At 46.6% G+C, this 26185-nt stretch overlaps 1 protein-coding gene across 14 annotated transcripts in view; it reads left to right on the top strand.

Moving 5' to 3' along the window:
• dst (dystonin) overlaps positions 1–26185 on the top strand; it is a 653330-nt gene that overhangs the window by 602124 nt on the left and 25021 nt on the right. For all 14 annotated transcript variants that reach the window (XM_078213315.1, XM_078213329.1, XM_078213327.1 and 11 more), the window contains 10 exons: positions 2210–2371; positions 4480–4635; positions 4746–4952; positions 8728–8847; positions 9741–9910; positions 17910–18069; positions 19892–20086; positions 21023–21151; positions 23912–24055; positions 25618–25806. In XM_078213315.1, coding sequence (XP_078069441.1) covers positions 2210–2371; positions 4480–4635; positions 4746–4952; positions 8728–8847; positions 9741–9910; positions 17910–18069; positions 19892–20086; positions 21023–21151; positions 23912–24055; positions 25618–25806 — 1632 coding nt within the window. The remainder of the gene's footprint in view (positions 1–2209; positions 2372–4479; positions 4636–4745; positions 4953–8727; positions 8848–9740; positions 9911–17909; positions 18070–19891; positions 20087–21022; positions 21152–23911; positions 24056–25617; positions 25807–26185) is intronic.

Genomic DNA, 26185 nt, shown 5'->3' on the forward strand with positions numbered 1-26185 from the left:
CCCAATCATAGAATCCTACAGTGCAGAAGGAGACCTTTCGGTCCATTGAGTCTGCACCCCAACAACAATCCCACCCAGGCCCTATCGCCGTAACCCCACGTCTTTACCCTGCTAATCCCCCTGACGCTAAGGGGCAATTTATCATGGCCAATCAACCTAACCCGCACATCCTTGGAATGTGGGAGGAAACCGGAGCACCCGGAGGAAACCCACGCAGACACGGGGAGAACGTGCAGACTCCACACAGAGAGTGACCCAAGCCGGGAATTGAACCCGGGTCCCTGGCGCTGTGAGGCAGCAGTGCTAACCACTGTGCCACCGTGCCACCCACTAGCAGCATTCTGTGTTGCGTTTATGTGGCAGCTCAGACACGCAGACAGGCATGTTACGCGGGAGCTGTCCACATAGGCACTGCAAAACCAACATAGAATCATAGAATCCCTACAGTGCAGAAGGAGGTCATTTGGCCCATCGAACCTGCACTGACAACAATCCCACCCTGGCCCTATTCCCATAACCCCATCTATTTACCCTGCTAATCCTCCTGACACTATGGTCAATTTAGCACGGCAAATCAACCTAAACCACACATCTTTGGAGTGTGGGAGGAAACCGGAGCACCCGGAGGAAACCCACGCAGACACGGGGAGAATGTGCAAACTCCACACAGATAGTGACCCAAACCGGGAATTGAACCCGGGTCCCTGGCGCTGTGAGGCAGCAGTGCTAACCACTGTGCTACCGTGCTGCCCCCATCAACTGTACCAAACTTTAACAATTAGTGTCCAGAACACCAGTGGCAGGGGAGAGTACATTTGGTGTTTGTCTCTGTTCCTTGCAGCAGCAGCACATGTACATATAACAATAGGTTACTGAACTAGGAACAGGAGGATGCCATTCAGTGCCATGAGCCTGGTACACTGTTCAGTTAGGTTGTGTACAATCTTAATTTAATGTACTGGCTTACGATCCATCTTCCTTTCTACCCTTGCCCAACTAGTCTACCAGTTTCTGCTTTGTCCCCCTGCACCCTCCAAACAACCTCCTGGACAAGTGTTCCAAATTTCTTCTACAATCTGTATGGTGAAAGTGCTTCCTGATTTAATTCCTGAATATTCCGGTTCTAATTTCAAGATCACATTCTCTTCTTTGGGTTTCCAGAGAAGATAGTTTCTCTCCGTCTACCTTCAATTAGATCACCCCTCTACCGTCTAAATACAAACTAATATTATGCAACCCGCCTGCCCAATTTAACCCTTTAAGCTCCGATATGATTCTGGTGAATCTGCATTATACCCAGTTCAAGGCTAGAACCGAACCCAGGTTTGACTGAAGATCTGTACAAATGAACTTTACCTGGTACCTAATGTGTATGAATGTGTGTGAACACTCACATAGAAACTGAAGCAGGAATAGGCCATTCGGCCCTTTGAACCCTGCTCTGCCATTCATTTTGATCATGGCTGATCATCAAATTCAATATCCTGATCCCCCCTTCCCCCCATATCCCTTGATCCCTTTAGCCCCAAGAACTATATCTAATTTCTTCTTGAAATCACACAACGTTTTGGCCTCAACTACATTCTGTGGAAGTGAATTCCACACATTCATCATTCTCTGGGTGAAGAAATTTCTCCTCACCTCAGTTCTAAAAGGTCTTATCCTCAAACTATGACCCCTAGTTCTGGACTTCCCCACCATCGGGAACATTCTTTCTGAATCTACCCTGTCTAACCCTGTTAGAATTTTATAAGTTTCTCTGAGATCCCCTCTCACTCTTCTAAACTCCAGTGAATATAATCCTAACCGACTCAATCTCTCCTCATATGACAGACCTGCCATCCCAGGAATCAGCCTGGTAAATCTTCGCTGTACTCACTCTGTAGCAAGAACATCCTTCCTCAGATAAGGACACCAAAACTGCGCACAATACTCCAGGTGTGGCCTCACCAATGCCCTATACAATTGTAGCAAAACATCCCTATCCCTATACTCAAATCCTCTCACTATGAAGACTAACATACCATTTGCCTGCCTGCTGCACCTGCACACTTACTTTCAGTGACTGATACACGAGGACTCCAAGGTCTCGCTGAGTATCTACTCATCTCAATTTACACCCATTCAAGTAATAATCTGCCTTCCTATTATTGCTACCGAAGCAGATAACCTCACAGTTAACAAGGAGGCAATGTTTCTGTTCATGTAGGAACTTTGTGCTGCATTTAAAAGTAAAGAGGAGATCTACAGGAATCTGATAAACAGAGGACGGCCGAGTTGTGAGGGAGCCGATGAGAGTAATGTGGAACAAGGCATCAACAACCTGAGAGAACGATGGGAATCTGTTGAAGTGAAACTAAATGAACGAAAGGTACAACACTGTGCATTTTTCTCATGTGAAATTGTGTAAAAAACATTTTAATATTTGCAACAATTTTTAATAGGTTGAGGCAATTTATTAGCCCTTGTTTTGCTGAATGATTTGCAAGTCCAATTAGAAGAAAAGCAACAACTGCATTTGTATAGTACCTTTAACACAGTAAACCATTCCATAGCATTATTAGATAAAATTTGATACGTAAAGCAACACGAACACAAGAAAAATCAGTGAAGACTGACGAAGGAAGCCAGGGTCAAAATGGACGAGTGCAAATTCCACAGATAGTGGGCGGGATTTTCTGGTCGCACTTGCGCCGAAACTGGAAAATCCCACCCGAGGTCAACAGAATCAATGGGCCAAATGGCCTCCTTCTGCACTGTAGCATTCTATGACCTTTCCATGGTCCTCCCCTCGCCCGCTCCAATTCCCGTGGCGGGCGGAAGGAAAATTCATCCCAGTGATTATGAAAAGTTGGCATTAAATGGGTAATCTCAGTCAGAGGCCATTGACATGACATGACTGGGGGAAACTGGTCACTACATTATAGGAAGGACGTGATTGCACTGGAGGGGATGCAGAGGAGATTCACCAGGATGCTGCCTGGGATGGAGCATTTAAGTTGTGAAGAGAGGTTGGATAGGCTTGGGTTGTTTTAGTTGGAGCAGCAAAGACTGAGGGGCGACCTGATCGAGGTGTACAAGATTATGAGAGACATGGACAGAGTGGATAAGGGAGCAGATGTTCCCCTTAGTTGAAGGATCAGTCACGAGGGCAAATGGATTCAAAGTGAGGGGACAGTACCTGGATGAGCACTTGGCACGTCATAACATTCAGGGCTATGGGCTTTACGTATCAAATTTTATCTAATAATGCTATGGAATGGTTTACTGTGTTAAAGGTACTATACAAATGCAGTTGTTGCTTTTCTTCTAATTGGACTTGCAAATCATTCAGCTAAACAAGGGCTAATATGGGATTAGATGGGAGTTTAGGTGCTTTTCGTGTGTCGGTGCAGACTCGATGGGCCAAACGGCCTCTTCTGCGCTGTATAATTCTATGATGCTAAATGGATAAGTGTAACACTAATGGGGTAGAGAGGGAGAGTGGTTTCCTGATAATTAGGTTGTGGCACATCATTGGAGGGGAGTCGAAGAAGTCTTTATCCTACAAATAGGTTTACATTAACACTGCAACAAAGTTACTGTGAAAATCCCCTTGTTGCCACACTCCGGCGCCTGTTTGGGTACACTGAGGGAGAATTTAGCATGGCCAATGCACCTAACCAGCATATTTTGCAGACTGTGGGAGGAAACCGAAGCACCTGGAGGAAATCCATGCAGACATGTGGAGAACATGCAGACACCACACAGACAGTGACCCAAACCGGGAATCGAACCCGGGTCCCTGATGCTGAGGGGCAGCAGTGCTAACCACTGTGCCACCGTGCAAACCCTGACATTTGACAGTGCTGTAAAGAATCCGAGAGTGTTGACACTGGATCCCAGAATGGAAAGGAACTATGCTCCCTACCACTGACACCCTTCACCTTAAACACAAAAGATCAAACAAATTTGCATTGACATGGTGCCTTTCCCAATCTCAGGATGTCCCAAGGTGTCTCACAGACAGATTTCTAAAGAATTTCCCACTAGGATGGCCTAGTGGTATTATCACCAGACTATTAATCCAGAAACTAAGCTAATGTTCTGGGTTCCCGGGTTCGAATCCCGCCACAGCAGATGGTAGAATTTGAATTCAGTAAAAAATATCTGGAATTAAGAATCTACTGATGACCATGAAACCATTGCCAATTGTCAGAAAAACCCATCTGGTTCACTAATGTCCTTTAGGGAAGGAAATCTGCTGTCCTTACACGGTCTGGCCTACAAGTGACTCCAGAGGCCCAGCAATGTGGTTGACTCTCAACTGCCCTCGGGCAACCAGGAATGGGCAATAAATGTTGGCCAGTCAGCGACGCCCATGTCCCACACATGAATTTTTTAAAATTGTAATTTGGAGAAAGAATAATCAGTGGCTTTCAGTGGAAGTGTAACAATCATTAAAGTTGAAGTGGCTAACAACCTTTTCACTGTGTGCAGGTTAAATTGGAGGAGGCCCTAAATCTCGCCACCGAGTTCCACAATTCACTTCAAGATTTCATCAACTGGTTGACCCAAGCAGAACAAACTTTGACTCTATCTTCATCCCCGAGTCTTATTCTGGACACCATTATGTTCCAGATTGATGAACACAAGGTACTCAACCTGAAGTAACATTGAGAAATTTTGAAATAATTTGAGTCAAAGCACACTTCCCTTCCTTACATTGAATAAACACGGTTTGCCATCACGTTTCCAATTTTCAGGTCTTTGCCAACGAGGTCAACTCACACCGTGAAAAAATAATTGAACTGGATAAGACGGGCACCCACCTGAAGTACTTCAGCCAGAAGCAGGACGTGGTACTGATTAAGAATTTGCTGATCAGTGTTCAGGCTCGATGGGAGAAGGTTGTGCAGCGTTCTGTAGACAGAGGAAGAGGACTTGATGATGCAAGGAAACGTGCTAAGCAGGTAAAGGAACTTGTTAGTGAAAATAACAAAGCAACAAAAAATGTGATTGTATCAGAATGCGATGAAATTGATTTTGATTTGATTTATTATTGTCACATGTAATGGGATACAGTGAAAAGTATTGTTTCTTGCGCTATACAGACAAAGCATACCGTTCATAGAGTATACAGGGGAGGAGGAAAGGAGAAAGTGCAGCATGCAGTATTACAGTCATAGCTAGGGTGTAGAGAAAGATCAACTTGATATAAGGTAGGTCCATTCAAAAGTCTCTTGGCAGCAGGGAAGAAGCTGTTCTTGAGTCAGTTGGTGCGCCACCTCAGACTTTTGTATCTTTTTCCCGATGGAGAATGTCCAGGGTGCATGGGGTCCTTAATTATGCTGGCTGCTTTTCCGATGCAGTAGGAAGTGCAGATGGAGTCAATGATTGGGAGAGGCTGATTTGAATGATGGACTGGGCTGCGTTCACAACCTTTTGTAGTTTCTCGCAGGCTTGGTCAGAGCAGGAGCCAGACCAAGCTGTGATAAACCCAGAAAGAATACTTTCTATGGTGCATCTGTAAAAGTTGGTGCGAGTCATAGCAGATATGCTTTCTGAGAAAATAGAGGCATTGGTGAACTTTCTTACCTATAGCGTGATGTCAAATGAGTGTTTTTATATCAGGTTTTGCCAAATTTGTGGGAATTAAATCAAAATTTATCAAGGTGTGTTCTCCTAAAGTTGTTTATAAAGCATTCTTTGTTATTAACTGTTGTCGCCTTGGTCCTGTGGCGTTAACTAACTGGCCCCTGAAGTACACAGGAGAGCTTCTTGCTGTCTCCAGCCTCTGCTATCACAGTGACTTCACCACAGAGAAACAAGTCATTCAACCCATTGTTCACAAGTCTCCTTCATCTAACACTATCACCTTCTATTCCTTTCTCCTTCACACACTTACCTAGCGTTCCCCTACATGCATCTATGCTATTCGTCTTAAACATTCCATGTGGTAGCAAGTTCTACATTCTCATTACTCTCTGGCTAAAGAAGTTTGTTCTGAATTCGCTGTCGAATATATTGGTGACTATCGTATATTTATGACAATGGATGTAGCTAAAATTGCCAAAGAGCAAAGACCACAAAATACGTTCACCATGTCCCGATTCCCGTAACCCCACGCATTTACCCTGCCAACCCCCCTCTGACACTAAGGGACAATTTAGCAGGGCCAATCAACCTAACACACACATCTTTGGACTGGGAGGAAACCGGAGCACCCGGAGGAAACCCAAGCAGATGTGGGGAGACTATGCAGACTCCGCACAGACAGTGACCCGAGGCCGGAGTTGAACCTGGTTAGCAGTGCTAACCACTGTGCCACCATGCGGCCCCATGTAGTGAAAGAAATTTAAAGGCAGAGGCCAGATGGATGTTTGAAAACACTGAATCAGAGTCCAAACCCTACATTACTCATGACTGCTTCTCAGTTCTTTGGGGAAATGAAGGAGGAAAGCATCAAATAAAGTTGTTGCATTTAATTTGATTTATTATTGTCACATATTTTAGTTAGTATACAGTGAAAAGTGTTGTTTCTTGCACGCTATACACAGCATACCGTTCATAGAGAAGGAAACAAGAGTGCAGAATGTAGTGTTACAGTCATAGCTAGGGTGTAGAGAAAGATCAACTTAATGCGAGGTAAGTCCATTCAAAAGTTTGATGGCAACAGGGAAGAAGCTGTTCTTGAGTCGGTTGGTGCATGACCTCAGACTTTTGTATCTTTTTCCCGATGGAAGAAGGTGGAAGAGAGAATGTCCGGGGTGCGTGGGGTCCTTGATTATGGCTGGCTGCTTTTCCGAGGCAGCGGGAAGTTTAGACAGTGTCAATGGATGAAAGTTTGGAGATGAGTCTTGTAGGAATAATGGTGTTGAAGGCTGAGCTGTAGTCTATGAATAGGAGTCTGACATAGATGTCTTTGCTATCGAGGTATACCAGGGTTGAGTGCAGGGCCAGGGAGATGGCGTCTGCTGTGCACCTGTTGCAGCGGTAGGCAAACTGTAGTGGACCCAGGCAATCTGGGAGGCAGGAATTGATTTGTGCCATGACTAGCCTTTTGAAACACTTCATAATGATGGATGTCAGAGCCACCGGACGAGAGCCATTATGGCACGCTGCGTGGCTTTACTTTGGTACTGGAAAAAATATAGCGAAAAAAGCAAACCAGGGGTTGAGTTTCTCAGGCTGCTCACAATAGCAATCTGGCTCCTCATCTGGCCTTTCAGTTTGACCTCTTGAATGCTTGACCTTTCAGTTTGACCTTTCAGTTTGACCTCTTGTACATCTGACCTTTTAGCGCGGCATGGAGGAAGATTAAATAAACTGAAGAGGAAAAAGTGAATTCAAATGTGAAGAAATAGGATTGTTTTCTCTTGCAGATTATAATTTTCCAATAGTTTTAAATTTGCCAGCTGAAGATATTCCATTTTGCCACTAATTCTTTCTAATATTGGATAAAATGATGTAACCTTCTGGAAGGGTCAGGGGTCATTCAAGTACAGTTAGGGCTGGGATTCTCCCAAAAAAGTTCTAAGTGCCGAATTCGCGTAAAAACGGGAGTAAATCCTGCTGGGTTTTTTGAGCGGGAGTTTTGAAATGAACCTCCCACACTCTGCATCACGGAGTGCACGATCATCGGTCACACTAAAAATCAGTGGGCTTCATAGAATCTCTACAGTGCAGAAGGAGGCCATTCGGCCCATTGAGCCTGCACCGACCATAATCCCACCCAGGGCCTATTCCCGTAACCCTGCCAATCCACCTGACCCGCACATCTTTGTCTTTGGCCTATTCCCGCTGAAGAGGCCGGCAGCATAGCGCTGAGCGGGCCATTGCGCATACTCCGATCTGTCATAGCAGAGATCGGCACATGCCCAATAGCCCCACACTGCCAGCCTCCCTATCGCTGGCCAGCTCGATCACTGGCCAACCCCACGACCCTGCAATGCTGGCCTTCCGGAGGTCTCCGATGCCCCACCACCCCCACCCCGCCCACCTCGATCTCCTCTCCCCATCCCCCGGCAGTCCTGATTTCCCAAACCTCCCTACCCCTCCACCCCAGTGGCCAGCGCCGATCGCTGTCCACCCTCCCTCTGCCACAGATTCCAATGCAGAGTGGCAGCAAGACCCCCCCCCCCCACCCCTACTGTTCTCCTCTCCCCTCTCCCCCCCCTCATCCTCCCCAGGCGTGCCCTCAATAGACACCAGCCCCTCTGGCCCCACCCCCTTGGCACTGCCCAATTCCCGACGGGCAGTACCAAGGTGGCCCTTGAGCATTGCCAGTTTGCCCCTTGGGCAGGGCCAGGGGGCCAGGCTGGCAATACCAGGCTAGCAATGCCCAAGGGGCACCCCCTTGTCCCCGATCTCCAGGGGGGGTCCTCCATGTCGTCCCTTCACTCCAGCGGGGTTGGGCCGCCAGCTCCCCGTTAGTGGGGAGCTGTTGTAAACCCCGCTGGAGTGAAACACTCATGGCATGGGGGCTGGAGAGAGGCTAATGCGTCTAGGGTCTTCAGTCCCAGGGCCGCTAATGATATTATAAACGGCTCCACACCGGTTTCCGGTTCGGGGCTGACAACGCCGGAAATCCAGCGGCCAGAGACACGTGGAGGCCGAGGCGCCCAGCGGGGAGCCTGATAAACGGCCTCTGCTGTGCTGCGCTACTAGAGCAGGGAGAATCGCACCCCCCGAGATGTAATTTTGAGAACATTGAGTGTTGGTAATATTTTCATTCTTTGCCAATAGTTCCAAGAGGCCTGGAAGAAGCTGATGGAATGGTTGGAAGATTCAGAAAAAAACCTGGACTCAGATCTCGAAATCGCTAATGATCCAGACAAAGTGAAAATGCAACTTGTAAACCACAAGGTAATATATATATATGTCTAATATTTCAATTTAGAAACATTTTAGATATAAATATTTCAGCTGAAATGTTAAATCCATTCCCTCAACCAACACATTGGGAGTTAGCTGTGCGCAAATTGGTTCCTGCGTTTTCCACATTACTCCAACAACTTCACTTTTGGATGTGCTGGGATTGGGAGCAGTTCTATGTAAATTATTTCTCTCTGTCTTCATTGGGTGCCTGGTTGCCATCTTCTAACAAGTTTCAAAAAAAAAGAACTTGTGTTTACAATGTACCTTTCACATCTTCAAGATGTTGCCAACAACCATTGAACTTCTTTTCATGTGTAGCCAGATGATTATATACGCAAGCATCTCTGCCAAGTCCCATAGACAGTGGTAAAGTTTAGCTTATTTATTAGTGAATCATAGAATAGAATTTCTACAGTGCAGAAGGAGGCCATTCGGCCCATCGAGTCTACATTGACCACAATCCCAAGCAGGCCCTATCCCCATAACCCCATGCATTTGCCCTGCTAATCCCCCTGACACTAAGGGGCAATTTAGCATGGCCAATCCACCTAACGTGCACAAATTTGGACTGTGGGAGGAAACCGGAGCACCCGGGGGAAACCCACGCAGACACGGGGAGAACGTGCAAACTCCACACAGACAGTGACCCAAGCCAGGAATTGAACCTAGCTCCCTGGCACTGTGAGGCAGCAGTGCTAACCACTGTGCCACCGTACCGTGGTAATGCTGTAGTTTCTATTTTCTCGGAAGAAGTTTCATCGCACATTGTATATTTTAGAGAGTTTCGAACGGCCAACTCAGAGAGAAAAAGGAACAGTGAACAATTGAAATGTTTATCCATTTAAAATGGCCTTTCACTCTCTGCTTGTTTCTAAATGCAGGAATTCCAGAAATCGCTGGGAGCAAAACATTCCGTGTACGACACCACAGTGAGAACTGGCCGTTCCTTAAAGGAGAAGACAACCCTGGCTGATGACCACCAGAAACTTGATGATATGTTGAGTGAGCTCAGAGACAAGTGGGACACGGTGTGCGGGAAGTCTGTGGAAAGGTAACAAAGTCAACCCAGAAAACCTTGGACCCAAAGCAAGTTGCACTTTTTGAATCTGGCTACAAGTCAAAAGTGGTTCATTAGCTGGTCTCTTAAAGAAGAGTAACTGGCACTGGGAATGATTACCCCTGAGTACAATACTGAATGAATACTCAAACCTGACTGCCGTTACTGTTGGCACTCAAATGTTAAGTACAGGGTTTGAGTTGTCAGAGTTGCTGCGGGGTGGGCGGTGATGTGGCTGGCCATCCGGGTGGGGTGGGACTGCGGGGGGGGTTGGGGGTTGATCGGGGTTGGCCCTCAGAAGGGGGTCTGGAAGGCCAGCGATCAGGGGGATTGCAGGGCAGACCAGCAATAGGGGGAGGGGGTCACTGCGCATACGCCAATCTCTTCTCTGACATGCGCAGTGTGGCCCGCTCAGCACTCTGCTGCCAACCTCTCGGGCAAGAATGGGCCCCACCCCCCGCTTACCAGAGTGAATCACGCACCCTGCAATGCTCAGAGTGTCAGAGATTCGCACTGGTAAGTACGCCAAAAAAAACTGGCAGGAAATACTCCCTTTTTCCTGCCCGTTGGGCACTTAGTTTTTTTGGGAGAATCTCAGCCAACATTTCTGAGCGGAGTGCTTCTACAATGTTAAATTGCTGCACATCCCAAGAGTTGTTAACAGACTGACCTTCCCATAAGTTATGAAGTGGCCACAAATATCCAAAGGCAGTGCAAGGTTCAGCTCTGACTTTGAAACCTCCCCTTCAAAATAGAAATACTTCAGTGCCTGCAAGTTGAATCTTTGACCTAGTCAACATGTGGTTGGGTTGCTGATTCAGGAAGATTGACATTGCCCCATTTGTAGACCTAGCATTCCTGCTCATTGTGTAGATCATTAGTTAACCCCCTGGTGCTCGACTAGCTATCCACGTTGCCCTTGTACAATGTGAGAGTCTGTCTTCCTGTCTGCTACAGCCCCTTTGGGAAGAAATTCCATTGTGAAAGTGGAAGATAATTCAATTATTGAATGATGAGCACATGAGGGATTGTTTATAATGAAGCAAAAATGTTTGGAGCATGAATGAGGATTGTAATGTCTTTCATTGGAAGACGATAAATGGGATTAGCAAAGATGTCCTGTTTTGATCCTTGCTGCAGTATTACGTCTCATACATATGTATATAAAACTGCTAATTTAGAAGAGACTTTACCAACTAATCTTCAACTTTCTTGACAAAATAGATTATACAAATGTAATTGAGCTAAAACTAGGGTAAAACCAATAGCTTAGCTACACAGATGTGGTTCAGATGTGGTCATGACAGTAATAGATACAAAGGGTGGAATTTTCTCAAAAATATCCTAAGTGTCGAATGGGTGAGAAAATGGGAGGTTTTCTTGCTGACTTTTTCACCAAGGTAAGTAACGCAAATTTGCGCACAACAGGGGTCACCATGCGATTCTTGCCAGGAGGTGGGGGTGGAGCCTCAGCTGACTTATGAAGCCGGCTGCTAGCTTTAGGGGCACCATTGCGCAGGTACCTCGATCTCCCTATCATTCACCTCACCCTGCCCACGGACATGCCCCCACCCCTCCCCGATTGCTGCCCCAGACATTGCCCGAACAATCGCCTCCCAGGCCGATCACCACCCCCATTGATCAAACCCCGCCCTCCCACCTGCTGCAGAGTTCCACCCTTCCCTCCTGCCCCCTGGTCAGGCTCCACCCCATCTCAGGCTTCACCCTCTCAGGCCTACCCCATCATGCCCTGCCCCCCCCCCCCCCCCCCCCGGAACTGCCAGGGTGCCCAGGTTGGCACTGCCCCATGGGTACTGCCCAGCCCTGCCTCCAACCACCAGGGGCTTCGATGGCCTCTGACCCCACCAGCGAGGTGATCACGCCTGGTCCTCGTTGGTGGGGACACCTGTGAGTGTCACCGGTGAGGACCTCGTCCGGCGAGGGTGCTGAGATCAGTGAGTCCAGACAACAGCGTCTGGGACTCGTTAATAACATGTAAATCTTGTCATTAATATTGAAACCAGCCTCGCGCCCTTTCTGGACATGGAGGTTATTTTGCCAGCAAAACAGTGCAGGTGAGGTCAGGAAAGACGAGATATTGGATGCGAACCCGACTTTTCGCCCCATCTTACAGGCTCGCCCCCATGCATTTTAGAGTCGTTTGCCCCCAAAACTGCCAGAGTGCCCTGATGGGCAGTGCCAGATCAACCAGCGTGGTGAACTATTAAGATGTGCCCAAAGAATCTGGGATTAAAACATTCCCACTTCTTTCTCTGCAGCTACATTGCTGTGTGTGTATATAGTTACTGAGCTCATTTGGCCTCAGTATCAGCAGTCTTGACGTTCAGCTGATCACTCTGCTTATGAATTGCTTTGAAAATTATGTAGGAAGCTTTCGCTTTTATTGACTTGAAGCATTTATTTTACTTTACCTTGAAGTCATGACTAAAGATTTCAAATGGCATTCTCAGCTGAAAGGGTCTAACTGATTACAGCTTTGAACACATCTTGAGGTCTGCTGTTGTATTTGATGAATGTGGTTTCCAATGATTTTTGTCAGTTTTTGTTTTAGGCTGTGCCAGCAGGGAGTAGATTATTGCTTGATGCTTCTAGGGATCAGCCGATGGAACTAGGGCTACGGTTTAAATATAAGCTCAAGAACAGAACTCTCAGAATAATCAAGCACTAGCACTATGCAACTGGCCAGTTAGCCCATATCGGAGCAGAATTAGGCCATTCAGCCCATCGAGTCTGCGTCACCATTCAGTCATGGCTGATAGGTTTCTCAACCCCATTCTCACACCTTTTTCCCCATAACCTTTGATCCCCTTACCAATCAAGAACCTATCTATGCCTAGTTCAGCAAGCCTACCTCACATACCATAATGGCTGGATCGGAGCTGCATAATTTCGGGCGCATTAAGCCCCGCCCACAGGCTTGTGCAGCGCGATTCGGAATCACTGATATTTTTTTCAGGCAGAGTGCGTATGGGGGCACCTGAGAAAGCGTCTAAAAGTCGGATCTGAAACACTCCCAGATTCAAGTCCGCCCAGCACTTAGAATCAAAATGGTAAAATAGGGCCCTTTGTGTTACTTGGCCTCTGCTCTTGAAATGTTGGGTGGTTGAGGCTGTGGGGTTGGGTTGTAAGAATGCGAATGCAGTTGTGGAAGGGTGGGGGCAGCTGAAATCTCATCTCAGTTCATAGAATCATAGAGTCCCTACACTGAGGGAGAATTTAGCACGGCCAATGCACCTAACCAGCACGTCTTTCGGAGTATGGGAGGTAACCGGAGAAAACCCATGCAGACACGGGGGGAACGCGCACACTCCACACAGTGACCCAAGCCGGGAATTGAACCTGGGTCCCTGGCGCTGTGAGGCAGCAGTGCTAACCACTGTTGTGTTGAGGTGAGGAGCTCTCGGGTTAATAAGTGCCGTATTAAGCAGGCTGCTGGTACAGACAGGGTGGCAGGCACAGTGGCACAGTGGTTAGCACTGCTGCCTCACAGCGCCAGGGACCCAGGTTCAATTCCCAGCTTGGGTCACTGTGTAGAGTCTGCACGTTCCCCCCGTGTCTGCATGGGTTTTCTCCGGTTACCTCCCATACTCCGAAAGACGTGCATGGTTAGGTGCATTGGCCGTGCTAAATTCACCCTTAGTGTACCCGAATAGGCACCGGACTGTGGCGACTAGGGGATTTTCACAGTAACTTCCATTGCAGTGTTAATGTAAGCAACAATAATAAATCAACTTTAACCTTTAGGTAGTTAGGTCTGAGCATGGGACCTGGTAACATAATGATGGTGCCACAGTAAAGATAGTGCAGGCGGAGAACAAAAAGGTCAGTGTAGCGGATTGCAAAGCCACTGCAGTTGGCAATGGGAGATGGGAAGGGATGTGGCCATTAGGGTGTTTGTGTATTTGGTCTGTTGCATTTATGCTTTTCATGTTGGGCTTCAGGATCTCTGCCCTGAATGCATGGTGTAAGTGGATGTACTGCCTTTGATAAGGAGGAGGAAGAGTTCAGTTCAAAACTGTTAAATTGGTGCCATGCAGATCGAAAGATAAAGGAATTGAAAGAGGGAATGGTGACATTTGCTGGTGGACTTGTGATGTGTATTATGGTTTTTGTGATATATTTTATTCTTCAGGGTAAATAGTGGGATGGGTGAGGAACTGTCATTTGGTACCAGTAGTTTTGATGAAATATGATTGGTTCGGTCAGAAAAATGTAAATGAGAATGATGCTACAGAGTTGATTCTGGGATTTGATTGGTCTCTGGTGACATGGCAGCTTGAGTGCATGATGATTTCTGATTAGTCTAGGTTCTGCCATGTATTAAATGGATAATTGTCCCTGGTTAATCCAGGGTAGGCGATGGCCTACTGGTATTATCGCTAGTCTATTAATCCAGAAACTCAGCTAATGTTCTGGGTACCCGGGTTCAAATCCCGCCACGGCAGATGGTGGAATTTGAATTCAACAAGAAAATATCTGGGATTAAGAATCTACTGGTGACTGTTGATTGTTGGAAAAAATCATCTGGTTCACTAATGTCCTTTTAGGGAAGGAAATCATGCTGTCCTTACCCGGTCTGGCCTACATGTGACTCCAGAGCCACAGCAATGTGGTTGACTCTCAACTGCCCTCCAAGGGCAACTAGGGATGGGCCAGCCAGCGATGCCCATGTCCCACGCATGAATAAAAAAAAGTGATTTGCAAAGTATCACGTTCACATAGGTACCAAACATTTGAGAGCATGAAAAGATGATAGAGTAAAAAAGAAGCTCTATGTGACCCTGCTATGTATAGAAATGAAAGTTTCAATGACCAAAGGTAACATTGGCTATGACCATGTTCAATTCTTAAAGTTACAGAGCCAATGCTCAGAATGGACCGGGCAAACCCAGATCCATTCCTTGCTTGCTCCAAAAACCAAATTCAAAATCCACTTCATGATCCCCACAAGGAAGACGAGCAAGATCCAAGCTGACAAGATATGGGAGGCATTGCACCTCATCTTGAGCCTGATCTGACGCTTGATCTTCGCCAAAAGACCATGCTGATGGCTGCAATCTGAAATGCAGGGCGGGATTCTCCCATCTCGTCCATACCCTCCCTGCTGCCCATACCCGCCCTGCTGCCAGCAAGAATGGGGAATTTGGCGCTCAGCCAAAACTCTGTTCACTGCAGCGGCACCAGAGAATCCCAGCCGCAGACAAAGGTTGGAGGATTTTGGCGGCAGTGTCTATCTCTCCTAAGCTTCTAATTCAGTTGTTACCACATTGCTCTGCATTAACATCACAAGTCGTGATTACACAGTGCAGTTCCCCAAGCTCATTTTTAAAAAGCAAGTGGAATTAGTATCTCATTCATAAAATGTTTGCAATTAATGGTGTCTTACTGTTGAACAAGCATAACAGATGATGCCAAGTACTTCAAGCTGTTTCCTATTGCAGTTGAGGACACATTGCAAAAGCGATTGAGGCAGAAGTTCCCATCTTCTATAATGTATATATTTTTTCTGAAATTCTGAAGTGCTTCATATGAAATAAATAACATCAAAGTAATGTTGAATTTTAAGATGTGTTCCAGCGGTCTTGTTTAGTATGAACTCGATCTTAGTAAGAAGTTAATTAAGTATCCTTTGGCAAGTGCCATACATCAAGAATATGTGTGTACAATTAAAAACTGTGTAACCAATTCTGTAAACAAAAAAAAGCATTGAATATAGAAGACGGTAATCTAGACTGCAGGATTCGTAAGATTATGATTGAGTCTTTGCAGTTTTTGACAGCAGCTGGATCAGTAAGGTGAATTTTCCCGTTCCTCGTGCCACGGGAATGGTAGCGGGCGGGGGGCAGACCATGGAAAGGTCCGTTGACCTCGCATGGGATTTTCCGGTTTTGGGAAAAGCGCGGCTGGAAAATCCCACCCAGTTAATTTTCTCATAGTTGTTTCCACTCCTGAACCCAGCAGGTGAAGTTTGCAAGTTTGTTGGGTTGTAAAATGTGGGCATGGGGATTGTCTTTCTGTTACATGCCATGCCTGATTTTCCACCTCTGCCAGTGGGCAGGCAGAACCTGGAAGTTTTGCCCATTGACTGTGTTCCTTATGATTTGATTTGATTTATTCTTGTCATATCTATTGGTACACAGTGAAAAGTATTGTTTCTTGCACGCTATACCAACAGAGCATACCGTTCATAGAGAAGGTAAGGAGAGAGTGCAGAATGTAGTGTTACAGTCATAGCTAGGGTGTAGAGAAAGATCAACCTAGTGTGAGATAGGTCCATTCAAAAGTCTGATGGCAGCAGGGAAGAAGCTGTTCTTGAGGCGGTTGGTACGTAACCTCAGACTTTTGTATCCTTTTTCTCGACAGAGAAGGTGGAAGAGAGAATGTCCGGGGTGCGTGGGGTCCTTGATTATGTTGGCTGCTTTTCCGAGGCAGCGAGAAGTGTAGACAGAGTCAATGGATGGGAGGCTGGTTTGTGTGATGGACTGGGCCCTTTGTAGTTTCTTGCAGTCTTGGGCAGAGCAGGAACCGTGTACCAAGCTGCGATACAACCAGATTGAATGCTTTCCATGGTGCATCTGTAAAAGTTGGTGAGAGCCATAACAGACATGCCAAATTTCCTTAGTCTTCTGAGCGAGAGTTATGTGAGTAGGAAACTTCCAGTTGTCCCAACCAAGTGGGAGTTCTTCATAGAATCATAGAATCCCTATAGTGCAAAAGGAAGCCATTCGGCCCATCGAGTCTGCGCCGACCACAATTCCATCCAGGCCCTATCCCCGTAACTCCACATATTTACTCTGCTATTCCCCCTGATATTAAAGGGCAATTTAGCATGGCCAATCCACCTAACCTGCACTTCTTCAGAAGACCCTGGAGATTGTGTTTAATCCATGGCCACTCTGAAGGTACTCTTCACAACAAGGGCCATTTTGGATAGTTTCCGGGATCAGGGAGGCTAATTTGGGGCATCCCAACTTCCAGCCTGGCTGAGATATTCTAACATTCTAATATTCCTGGTTAATGTCATGCTTGGTTGTGTCCTTCAGGCAGTAGCCAATTAGGAACCCGTATCAGAGCCTCAGGATTAGGTCTTTACTTAGCATCACTCCTGGACATTTGGTCTCTGGGTGGGATGTCTGGTAGAGGCAAAGTTGGGAAAGGTCTTGGGAAGAGTGGCGCTAAGCAGCACTGGAACATTCTCCGAGACAACATCCAGGGAATCGCTAAACCTGCTATTCTCCGCTTCGCTCGATGTGGGGGCGTCAAGCGTGTTTCTAGCCTCATCTATGAGGAAAACCATGGGGCCCTTGAGGCTTTCCCGCAGAACATCATCCGGGACTCGGTCACCGACACCCAACACGTTAACTGCAAGACTGTTACTGCCATGGATGTTGTGTATGCCCTTAAATACCAAGGGTGAACCCTCTACGGGTTTGGTGGTTGGGAAGTGTTAAGGAAAACATTTCACATTTGTTAACCAGTATTTCTGAAGCAATGTTGTGACCTGAATTTTTAAACTAGCTATCTAAATGCATGTCTGTGGGGGCGATCTTACAAAAACAATTTTAAGTGCAGGACGAGCCTGAAAACAGGAGAGTTTCTGATCCTCTTTTTGGCAAGTCCAAATCTGCAATCGTATGCATTAAAATTATTAAAAAAGCAAAAATCATTTCTCGCCTGTAGGGGAGGGGGCTGGGCTTAAATCACCCGAAAGCTGGCTGAGAGCAGTAGAGGGTGCCATTGCGCATGCGCAGGTCACTCAGCTTTTGCTGCTCTCAGCCAGCCTCCATGGCCACAAGCAGGCAACCCCTCCCAGCAACCCAGGCGCCCGTGACCTATCACGACGCCCCCCACCCGGACCGATAGACCCTGCAAGATGGTAAGATTGCCCTCTGTGTGTTTAAGTTTGAAGAAGGTTCTGATGTGTCTACCACTGGCTAATCTCGAGTGTATACTTTCTGCGTTTCCATTTCAGACAGAACAAATTGGAGGAAGCGCTGCTATTCTCGGGCCAGTTTACAGATGCCCTTCAAGCTCTGATTGATTGGCTATACAAGATTGAGCCCATGCTGGCTGAAGATCAGCCCGTGCATGGGGACATTGACCTGGTGATGAACCTGATTGATGCTCACAAGGTATTGTTAACCGCTCCTGACAAAGTTGAACACTCTCTGCCTTCCCCGCCAAGCCTTAGAACGTACATCATGATTGTCTGAAGTAATATACCTAAGATAACTTAGGGAGTCCTGATCACCTATTGTTGCAACAATACAAGGCATTGGTGAGGCCGCACCTGGAGTATTGTGCACAGTTTTGGTCCCCTTATTTGAGGAAAATGCAGTGGCATTGGAGGCAGTTCAGAGGAGGTTCACTGGATTGATTCCAGAGATGAGGGGTTTGTCTTATGAAGAGAGATTGAACAGTTTAGGCCGATACTCTCTGGAATTTAGAAGAATGAGGGGAGATCAAATTGAGGTATTCAAGATGATAAAAGGTATGAATAAGGTAGATATGGAGCAGATGCTTCCTCTTGTGGGGCATTCTAGGACGAGAGGTCATAATCTTCGGATAAGGGGTAGCAAATTTAAAAGAGAGTTGAGGAGAAACTACTTCTCCCTAAGTGTTGTGAATCTGTGGAATTCGCCACCCCACATGCGGTGGATGCTGGGACAGTGAGTAAATTTGAGGAGGAGTTAGGCAGATTTTTAATTGGTAATGGGTTGAAGGGTTATGGGGAGAAGGCAGGAAAATGGGGACGAGGAGCATATCAGCCACGATCGAATGGCAGAGAAGATTTGATGGGCCGAATGGCCTAATTCTGCTCCTATATCTTATGAACTTATGAATCTCCTGAGTGACTCACTTGTGCTTCATTCAACAAGTTAAATTGGTCATTGATTTGTAGGAATGTCTGTCTCCAAAACTCAGTAGCTGCTCCAAGTCCAGTCTCAGGTGGTTCACATTTACCAGTGGATGCACATAAAATCTTATTTTAAATCTTGTAAAACATGGTTTCTTTAGGACAATAAGCCCCATGTATATATCCTTAAAAATCAACCATGAAATCCTGAACTCAAAGGCCAACTGCTGGGACTTATAGAAGTATTTTTAGAGCAAGGGTAATATTTTCCCTCTTAGCTACCCCCCCCCTTCCCCCCCAACCCCATCCACCCACATTAGGCCCGATCACATGAAAACTCCCCCTCTTAATTCCCCAATGCTTTCAGTTCAATGAGGCAACAATGTTGGTCTCCATGTAATTGGTTTCCCATGGACTGTTTAAGTGGGGAGGACACAGGAAGGTGATCCTTTTTATTTAAATTCATTCGTGGTACATGGGTGTCACTGGCTGGCCAGCATTTATTGCCCATCCCTAGTTGCCCTTGAGAAGGTGGTGGTGAGCTGCCTTCTTGGATCGCTGCAGTCCATGTGCTGTGGGTTGACCCATAATGCCAATAGGGAGGGAATTCCAGGATTTTGATTCAGCGACTGCGAAGGAACGGCCAAGTCAGGACAGTGAGTGGCTTGGAGGGGAATTTGCAGGTGGTGGTGTTCCCCATGTATCTGCTGCCCTTGTCCTTCTAGATGGAAGTTGTTGGGGTTTGGAAGATGCTGTCTAAGGATGTTTGCTGATCCCATTCACTTTTGTGCAAATTGGAGCAGTCGCAATATCATCACTCTCTCTGCTTTTTTGATACAGGTAGCACAAAGAATCTGTAGGGACCTGTAGGCCGAAAGGCCTGTTTCTCTGCCATAATTCTGAATGAAATTCATTCACGTTTCAATTATATTTATGTTACATCTGGGACACTGGCTGTTTCTTACGCCATTTAAACGAGTGTTTGCAATGGCGTTCAGTGGCTATCCCTTGCCCCGTGGCATTGCGCTGAACCTCTGATGTTGACTCCAGAAGAATCCCTCTGAATGTGTAATGGAAGGCAACCGTTTTCTGTGCAGGTGTTCCAGAAGGAGCTGGGCAAGCGGACCAGCGGGGTCCAGGCCCTCAAACGCTCTGCCCGCGAATTGGTTGAGGCCAGCCGTGACGATTCGTCCTGGGTCAAAGTGCAGATGCAGGAGCTGAGTACTCGGTGGGAGACTGTGTGTGCCCTCTCTGTGTCGAAACAAGCCCGTTTGGAGCAAGCCTTGAACCAGGTGAAAGATTATAATCTCCATGTGAACTCGAACACAATAAAATGGGAGCCTTTCATTTTCTTAAATTTTTTTTTCATTCTTGGCTTTCCGCCCTCCTAAGAGCACAGTCACCCAATCTTCAGCCAGGGTGGTCACTTACTACATGTCAACCAAGAAAGTGTGTGCGTGCCTGTGTGCGCGCGTCTCTGTGTGCGTGTGTGCTAACCTCTTCCCATAAAAGATGCTACAGGTGAGCCTGAGTGTGTCCTCACCTGCCACGCAGGTCCGCACACACACACTGAAAAGCAATCAGAATGAAAGACTCCATTTGACTCATCATGACTCTTTGGAAGAGTTATTGGGGCGGCACGGTGGCACAGTGGTTGGCACTGCTGTCACACGGCGCCAGGGACCCGGGTTCCATTCCCGGCTTGGGTCACTGTCTGTGCGGATCTGCAAGTTCTCCTGTGTCTGCGTGGGTTTCCTCCCATGGTCCGAAAGACGTGCTGGTTAGGTGCATTGGCCATGCTAAATTCTCCCTCGGTGTACCCGAACAGGCGCTGGAGTGTGGCAACTGGGAGATTTTCACAGTAACTTCATTGCAGTGTGAATGTAAGCCTACTTGTGAGACTGATAAATAAATACACAATGTCACAGGAACATCAAGGGCAAATTTCACATCCCAACTGCCTCAGGATCAGCTAACTTTATCCCAATCCAAAGAGTGAATGTCAAGTCTTTCTCAGAGTTTTGCCCTCAGCCGTGCATTTAATCACCCGAGCTCTCTGCCAACACTCTTTCTCTCTCTCTGCATTCAGTTTGAAACAAGCTTTCTCAAAATTCATTTATTTTTCTTCTCTCCTGTTCTTGTTCAAAATTGACATAACATTAAAATCCATGTTGGTTTGTGGCTGCCAAGTTGTGACGGATCTTGACAGATATATGTTGCACTCACAGGCTGAAGAATTCCACACTGCGGTGCATGTGTTGCTGGAGTGGTTGGCTGAAGCTGAGCAGACCCTTCGTTTCCATGGCGTTCTTCCAGATGATGACGAGGCTCTGCGTGGGCTTATCGAGCAGCACAAGGTAGGAAAGAAACTGAGCAAATACACGGGCTTTTCAAATGATCCTTAACGGGAGCTGAGTAAAGAGAGCATGTTACAGTAGACTGTTGAGTAAACCAGGCCATAGGCTTGATTTAAATTTCTTTCTTGATTTTGATTTGATTTATTATTTTCACATGTATTGGTATACATTGAAAAGTATTGTTTCTTGTGCACTATACAGACAAAGCATACAGTTCATACAGTACACTCTGCATGCTCAGTATGTCTGCTACGACTCTCACCAATTTTTACAGATGCACCATAGAAAGCATCCTTTCCGGATGTATCATAGCTTGGTATGGCTCCTGCTCTGACCAAAACCGCAAGAAACTACAAAGCGTTATGAACGAAGGCCAGTTCAACACGCAAACCAGTCTCCCATCCATTGACTCCGTCTACACTTCCCACTGCCTCGGAAAAGCAGCCAGCATAATCAAGGAGCCCACGCACCCTCTTCCACCTTCTTCCGTCAGGAAAAAGATACAAAAGCCTGAGGTCACGTACCAACCGACTCAAGAACAGCTTCTTCCCTGCTGCCATCAGACTTTTGAATGGACCAACCTTATATTAAGCCAATCTTTCTCTACACCCTAGCTATGACTGTAACACTACATTCTGCACTCCCTCCTTTCCTTCTCTATGCTTTGTCTGTATAGCGCACAAGAAACAATACTTTTCACTGTATGTTAATACATGTGACAATAAAATAAATCAATCTACATCGGGGAGATGGAAAGGAGAGGGTGCAGAATGTAGTGCTACAGTTGTAGCTAGGGTGTAAACTTAATATGAGATAGATCTAATGGCAGCAGGGAAGAAGCTGTTCTTGAGTTGGTTGGTACGTGATCTCAGACTTTAGGATCTTTTTCCAAACAGAAGAAGGTGGAGGAGAGCATGTCCGGGGCGCGTGGGGTCCTTGATTATCCTGGCTGCTTTTTCGAGGCAGCGGGAAGTGTAGACAGAGTCAATGGAGGGGAGGCTGGTTTGCCTGATGGATTGGGCTACATTCATGACCCTTTGTCGTTTCTTGTGGCCTTGGTCAGAGCGGGAGCCATACCAAGCTTCTGCTGCTAGACAATAGAGAAATTCCACCTGTAACACTTTGGGACAAGCTGAGGGCTTATTGTGCTTTATAAATGCAAAGTATTTATTTAGTGAGAGATGGGTTTTTCTCTCTCTCTCTCTCTCCCTCTCTGGTGAAAGACAGAAGATAAAGACCTCATGGGAATAGAGATTTTTGCTAAACGTACCTTAACTGGGCAAAAGGCTTCAGATGCTGGAAATCTGAAACAGGAACTGAAATTGTTGGCCAGACAGCCAGTGGGGAGAAAAACAGTTCATGGAGAAATTGGGAGAATGGGGCAGAATCCTTCCAGGAAGCTGCATGGGAAGAAGTGTAACCTAGGTCGCTGAGTGAGCCAATGGGCTAAATATTATCAGCCTAACCCTAGAAATAGAGAGAGGCCAGAATTTCCATTGCATTGAGAGTTTACATTGAAGAGCGCAAGAAGACATCAGGCGTGCATCCCAATGTCATCAGACACTGACGCAATATTTCTTTGGGCATACATACGTGGGAGTAGGAAGCGCACCCGCTGACAATTAGGCCCTTAAAGGAGTCAATTCAAAGCTCTTTCACGTGACCCGTCTACTCTTAGTTAGCGAGCAAACCAATTCTCCAGGCGGCCTTCATGTTTTAGCTACAACCTCTATCCAGTGTGGGATAAAATGTAAGGCTGAAATAATGTTTATAATTTGCCTGGGGACTGAGGTTTACATTCAACTGTGTCGCCCAGACACTCTTTGCTGCATTTTTGTCATCACATTTAATTTGTGGAGGTCTGCAGCTCTGTGAACATCTGCACACAGACTGCGAGTGGATGGGGACAGCCAATGCTACATGTTCCAAAACCTGGAAGCTTCCAAAAGATGAAACAATGAATGGGTTTTATCACCAGCAGACACAAGGGTGTCAGGTTCTAAATCAAACGCAAACACCCTTCACCAGGACAGAAAAACAGTGTTCATACATCCAAACCACTGAATAACTTCACCAGCCCCACATGGAGGACCAACTCCCATGGCCTGCTCAGTGTAGGCAAAAAACACCAAAAAAGTTAGTATTGCTGCCTCACAGCGCCAGGGACCCGGGTTCAATTCCCAGCTTGGGTCACTGTCTGTGCCGAGTCTGCACGTTCACCCCGTGTCTGCGTGGGTTTCCTCCAGGTGCTCCAGTTTCCTCCCACAGTCCCATGATGTGCGGGTAGGTGGATTAGCCATGATAAATTGCCACTTAGTATCAGGGAGACTAGAAGGGTAAATGCATGGGGTTACAGGGATAGGGCCTGGGCAGGATTGTGGTCGGTGCAGACTCAATGGGCCGAATGACTTCTTTCTGCACTGTAGGGATTCTATGATTTCTGTCTCCATCTGAGAGGGCTTCAGTTTATTGTCTTACTCCAGAGCCGGTACCTCCAACAGTGCAGCACTCCTTTCCTGGCATGTCAGACTAGGTTTTTAATGCTCAGTGGCTGACGCTCTCTGCTGGAGATGGTATAAACACTGAAACCCGTTCCTAAATTTGGTCTTCTGCAGATTTATAGATTATTGTATTTTTTTGCGAGCATGCAGAGTTTGGGTTCCCAAGTGTTTTATCGATGAGCGCCCCTGGAGGATTCACGACTGATCTTTAAATTGGCGCCGATGACTGACTAGACTCTTGCTCTTATTTTTTAAAAAGGAGTTTGTGAGGAAGCTGGAAGAGAAGATGATTGAACTGAATTTGGCAGCGGGAATGGGAGAGGCCATCCTGTTAATCTGCCACCCCGACTCCATCACTACCATCAAGCATTGGATCACAATAATCCGGGCCAGATTTGAAGAGGTGACTAACTTCGAACACAGTAACTCAATCGCTGTGTACATTTAAATCATTTCTGAATATGCTGGGACAAAATAGTAAACGGGCTGTCCTAGGCTTTGTGTCACTGGACTATTATGGAATACGTTAACTCATTCATTGCAATTATTCCTTTACTATGAGTGGGTATAATATACTGGACAAACAATGAAAGGCTCATGCTGTTTTGCTATACATGCATTTAAAAGACCATTTTCGGTGCTGGATTACCCATCTGTTTTACGCACCCCGCCCACAACCCAGGAGTATTGTCCCATTGTGGAAATTTCTTGTAGCAATCCCACCCTTTGTAATCTGGGGAGGTGAACATAGTCAATCCCCAAAATAGGAAGACTGGAAAAGAGAAATCCCTGCCCTGCACCTCTCTGTACCCTTTAGGGGATCTGATCGAGGTATGTTTAAAAGGGATGGATAAAGTATCTGTAGACCAAATGTTTCCTCTTATGGGGCAATCTAGAACAAGAGGTCACAGGTACAGGTTGAGAGGCAGTAGATTTAAAACTGAGATGAGGAGGAACTACTTCTCGCAGAGGGTGGTGAACTTGTGGAACTCGCTGCCCCATCGCGCGGTGGAGTCTGAATGGTTTCAAGAAGGAGATAGATATATTTCTAATAAATAAAAAGGGACATGGGGAACAGGTGGGGAGGTGGATATGAGACCAGGGAGAGATCAGCCATGATCTGATTGGGTGGCAGAGCAGGCTCGAAGGGCTGAATTTGCCTACTTCTGCTCCTAATTCCTATGTTCTCCCTGCTGGAGTGATGTGTCCATGATTCAAGTTATGGCCTTAGCTTTTCCTTGATTTTTCTCCACCCCAGCCTTTGTGTGTATGTTGACCCAGGAGTATCCAGCTTCCAGACACCTCCCACTGCTGCTCTGTAGCCGTGACGTTGGGAGATTTGACACTGATTTTATTTTAGGCTATTCCCCATTGCTTGTTGGCTGCGAAAAGAAGCTTGCTGCGTGGTGAGTTGTGGCAGTGAAGACTATTCTCCTTACCCCCAAAGTCCTAGAGGACCTTAGGCTGCTCTCTCCCCTTCTCCCTCCTTCTTTGAGAAAGAAGGAGCTGACTGGTGATGATTTAACCTGCGGGTCACCACATCTCAGGTGAGGGACAAGGTTGAGAAGGCCTGGAGCCTTTATGAATAACCTCATCCAGTCTGGGAATTGAACCCGCAACTGTCCGCATCACTACATGTTATAGGAACTATAACAGAGGCAGAGGATCCAAGTTTGCGCAATGGAAACAGTTCCCAACCTTTGGAAATTGTAGGAGTGCCTAACAACAATAACCAGCCAAGGCCGCAGTCAGTGCTTTGTTCATGATTGGTGGGCCACTGTGCTAAATGGTGAGCTCCAATCTCATTATACAACACACTGTAGTAGTCTCGCAGCTATCTGAAATCACAGCACACTGATCTGCTGATGCTGCTGAAGTCCAGTTGCAAAGGTGTGAATTTCGAATTAATTCTTCAAACACGAGAATTTCTTTTTGCTAATGTTTTGTTTCTATGTAAAATATCAGGTAACTGCCTGGGCTAAACAGCATCAACTGCGCCTGGAAGCAGCTCTCGCTGACATTATTGCTAACCAGGAGTTACTGGAGAACCTCTTAGGCTGGTTACAGTGGGCAGAGACAATACTCACTCAGAGAGACCAAGAATCACTTCCACAGGAGATTGACGAAGTCAAAACACTTATCGCCGAGCATCAGGTAATTGTTTCTGAAATTGGAATCAGAGCTTGTTCGTGTAATAATACTCAGAGGCCGATGCCAGACATTTAGAAGAGGGCAAAGCAATTGATATACAATTCACCTGGGTGACAGAACGCAGCATTCTTCTTCATTTATTATACTGGACAGGGGGCACAGTGGTTAGCACTGCCGCCTCACAGCGCCAGGGACCCGCGTTCGATTCCCGGCTTGGGTCACTGTGCGGAGTTTGCACATTCTCCCCGTGTCTGTGTGGGTTTCCTCCGGGTGCTCCGGTTTCCTCCCACAGTCCGAAAGACATGCTGGTTAGGTGCATTGGCCATGCTAAATTCTCCCTCAGTGTAACCCGAACAGGCGTCGGAGTGTGGCGACTAGGGGA

Source organism: Mustelus asterias, chromosome 5 (assembly GCF_964213995.1).
Source record: "Mustelus asterias chromosome 5, sMusAst1.hap1.1, whole genome shotgun sequence".
Taxonomy (NCBI): Eukaryota; Metazoa; Chordata; class Chondrichthyes; order Carcharhiniformes; family Triakidae; genus Mustelus; species Mustelus asterias.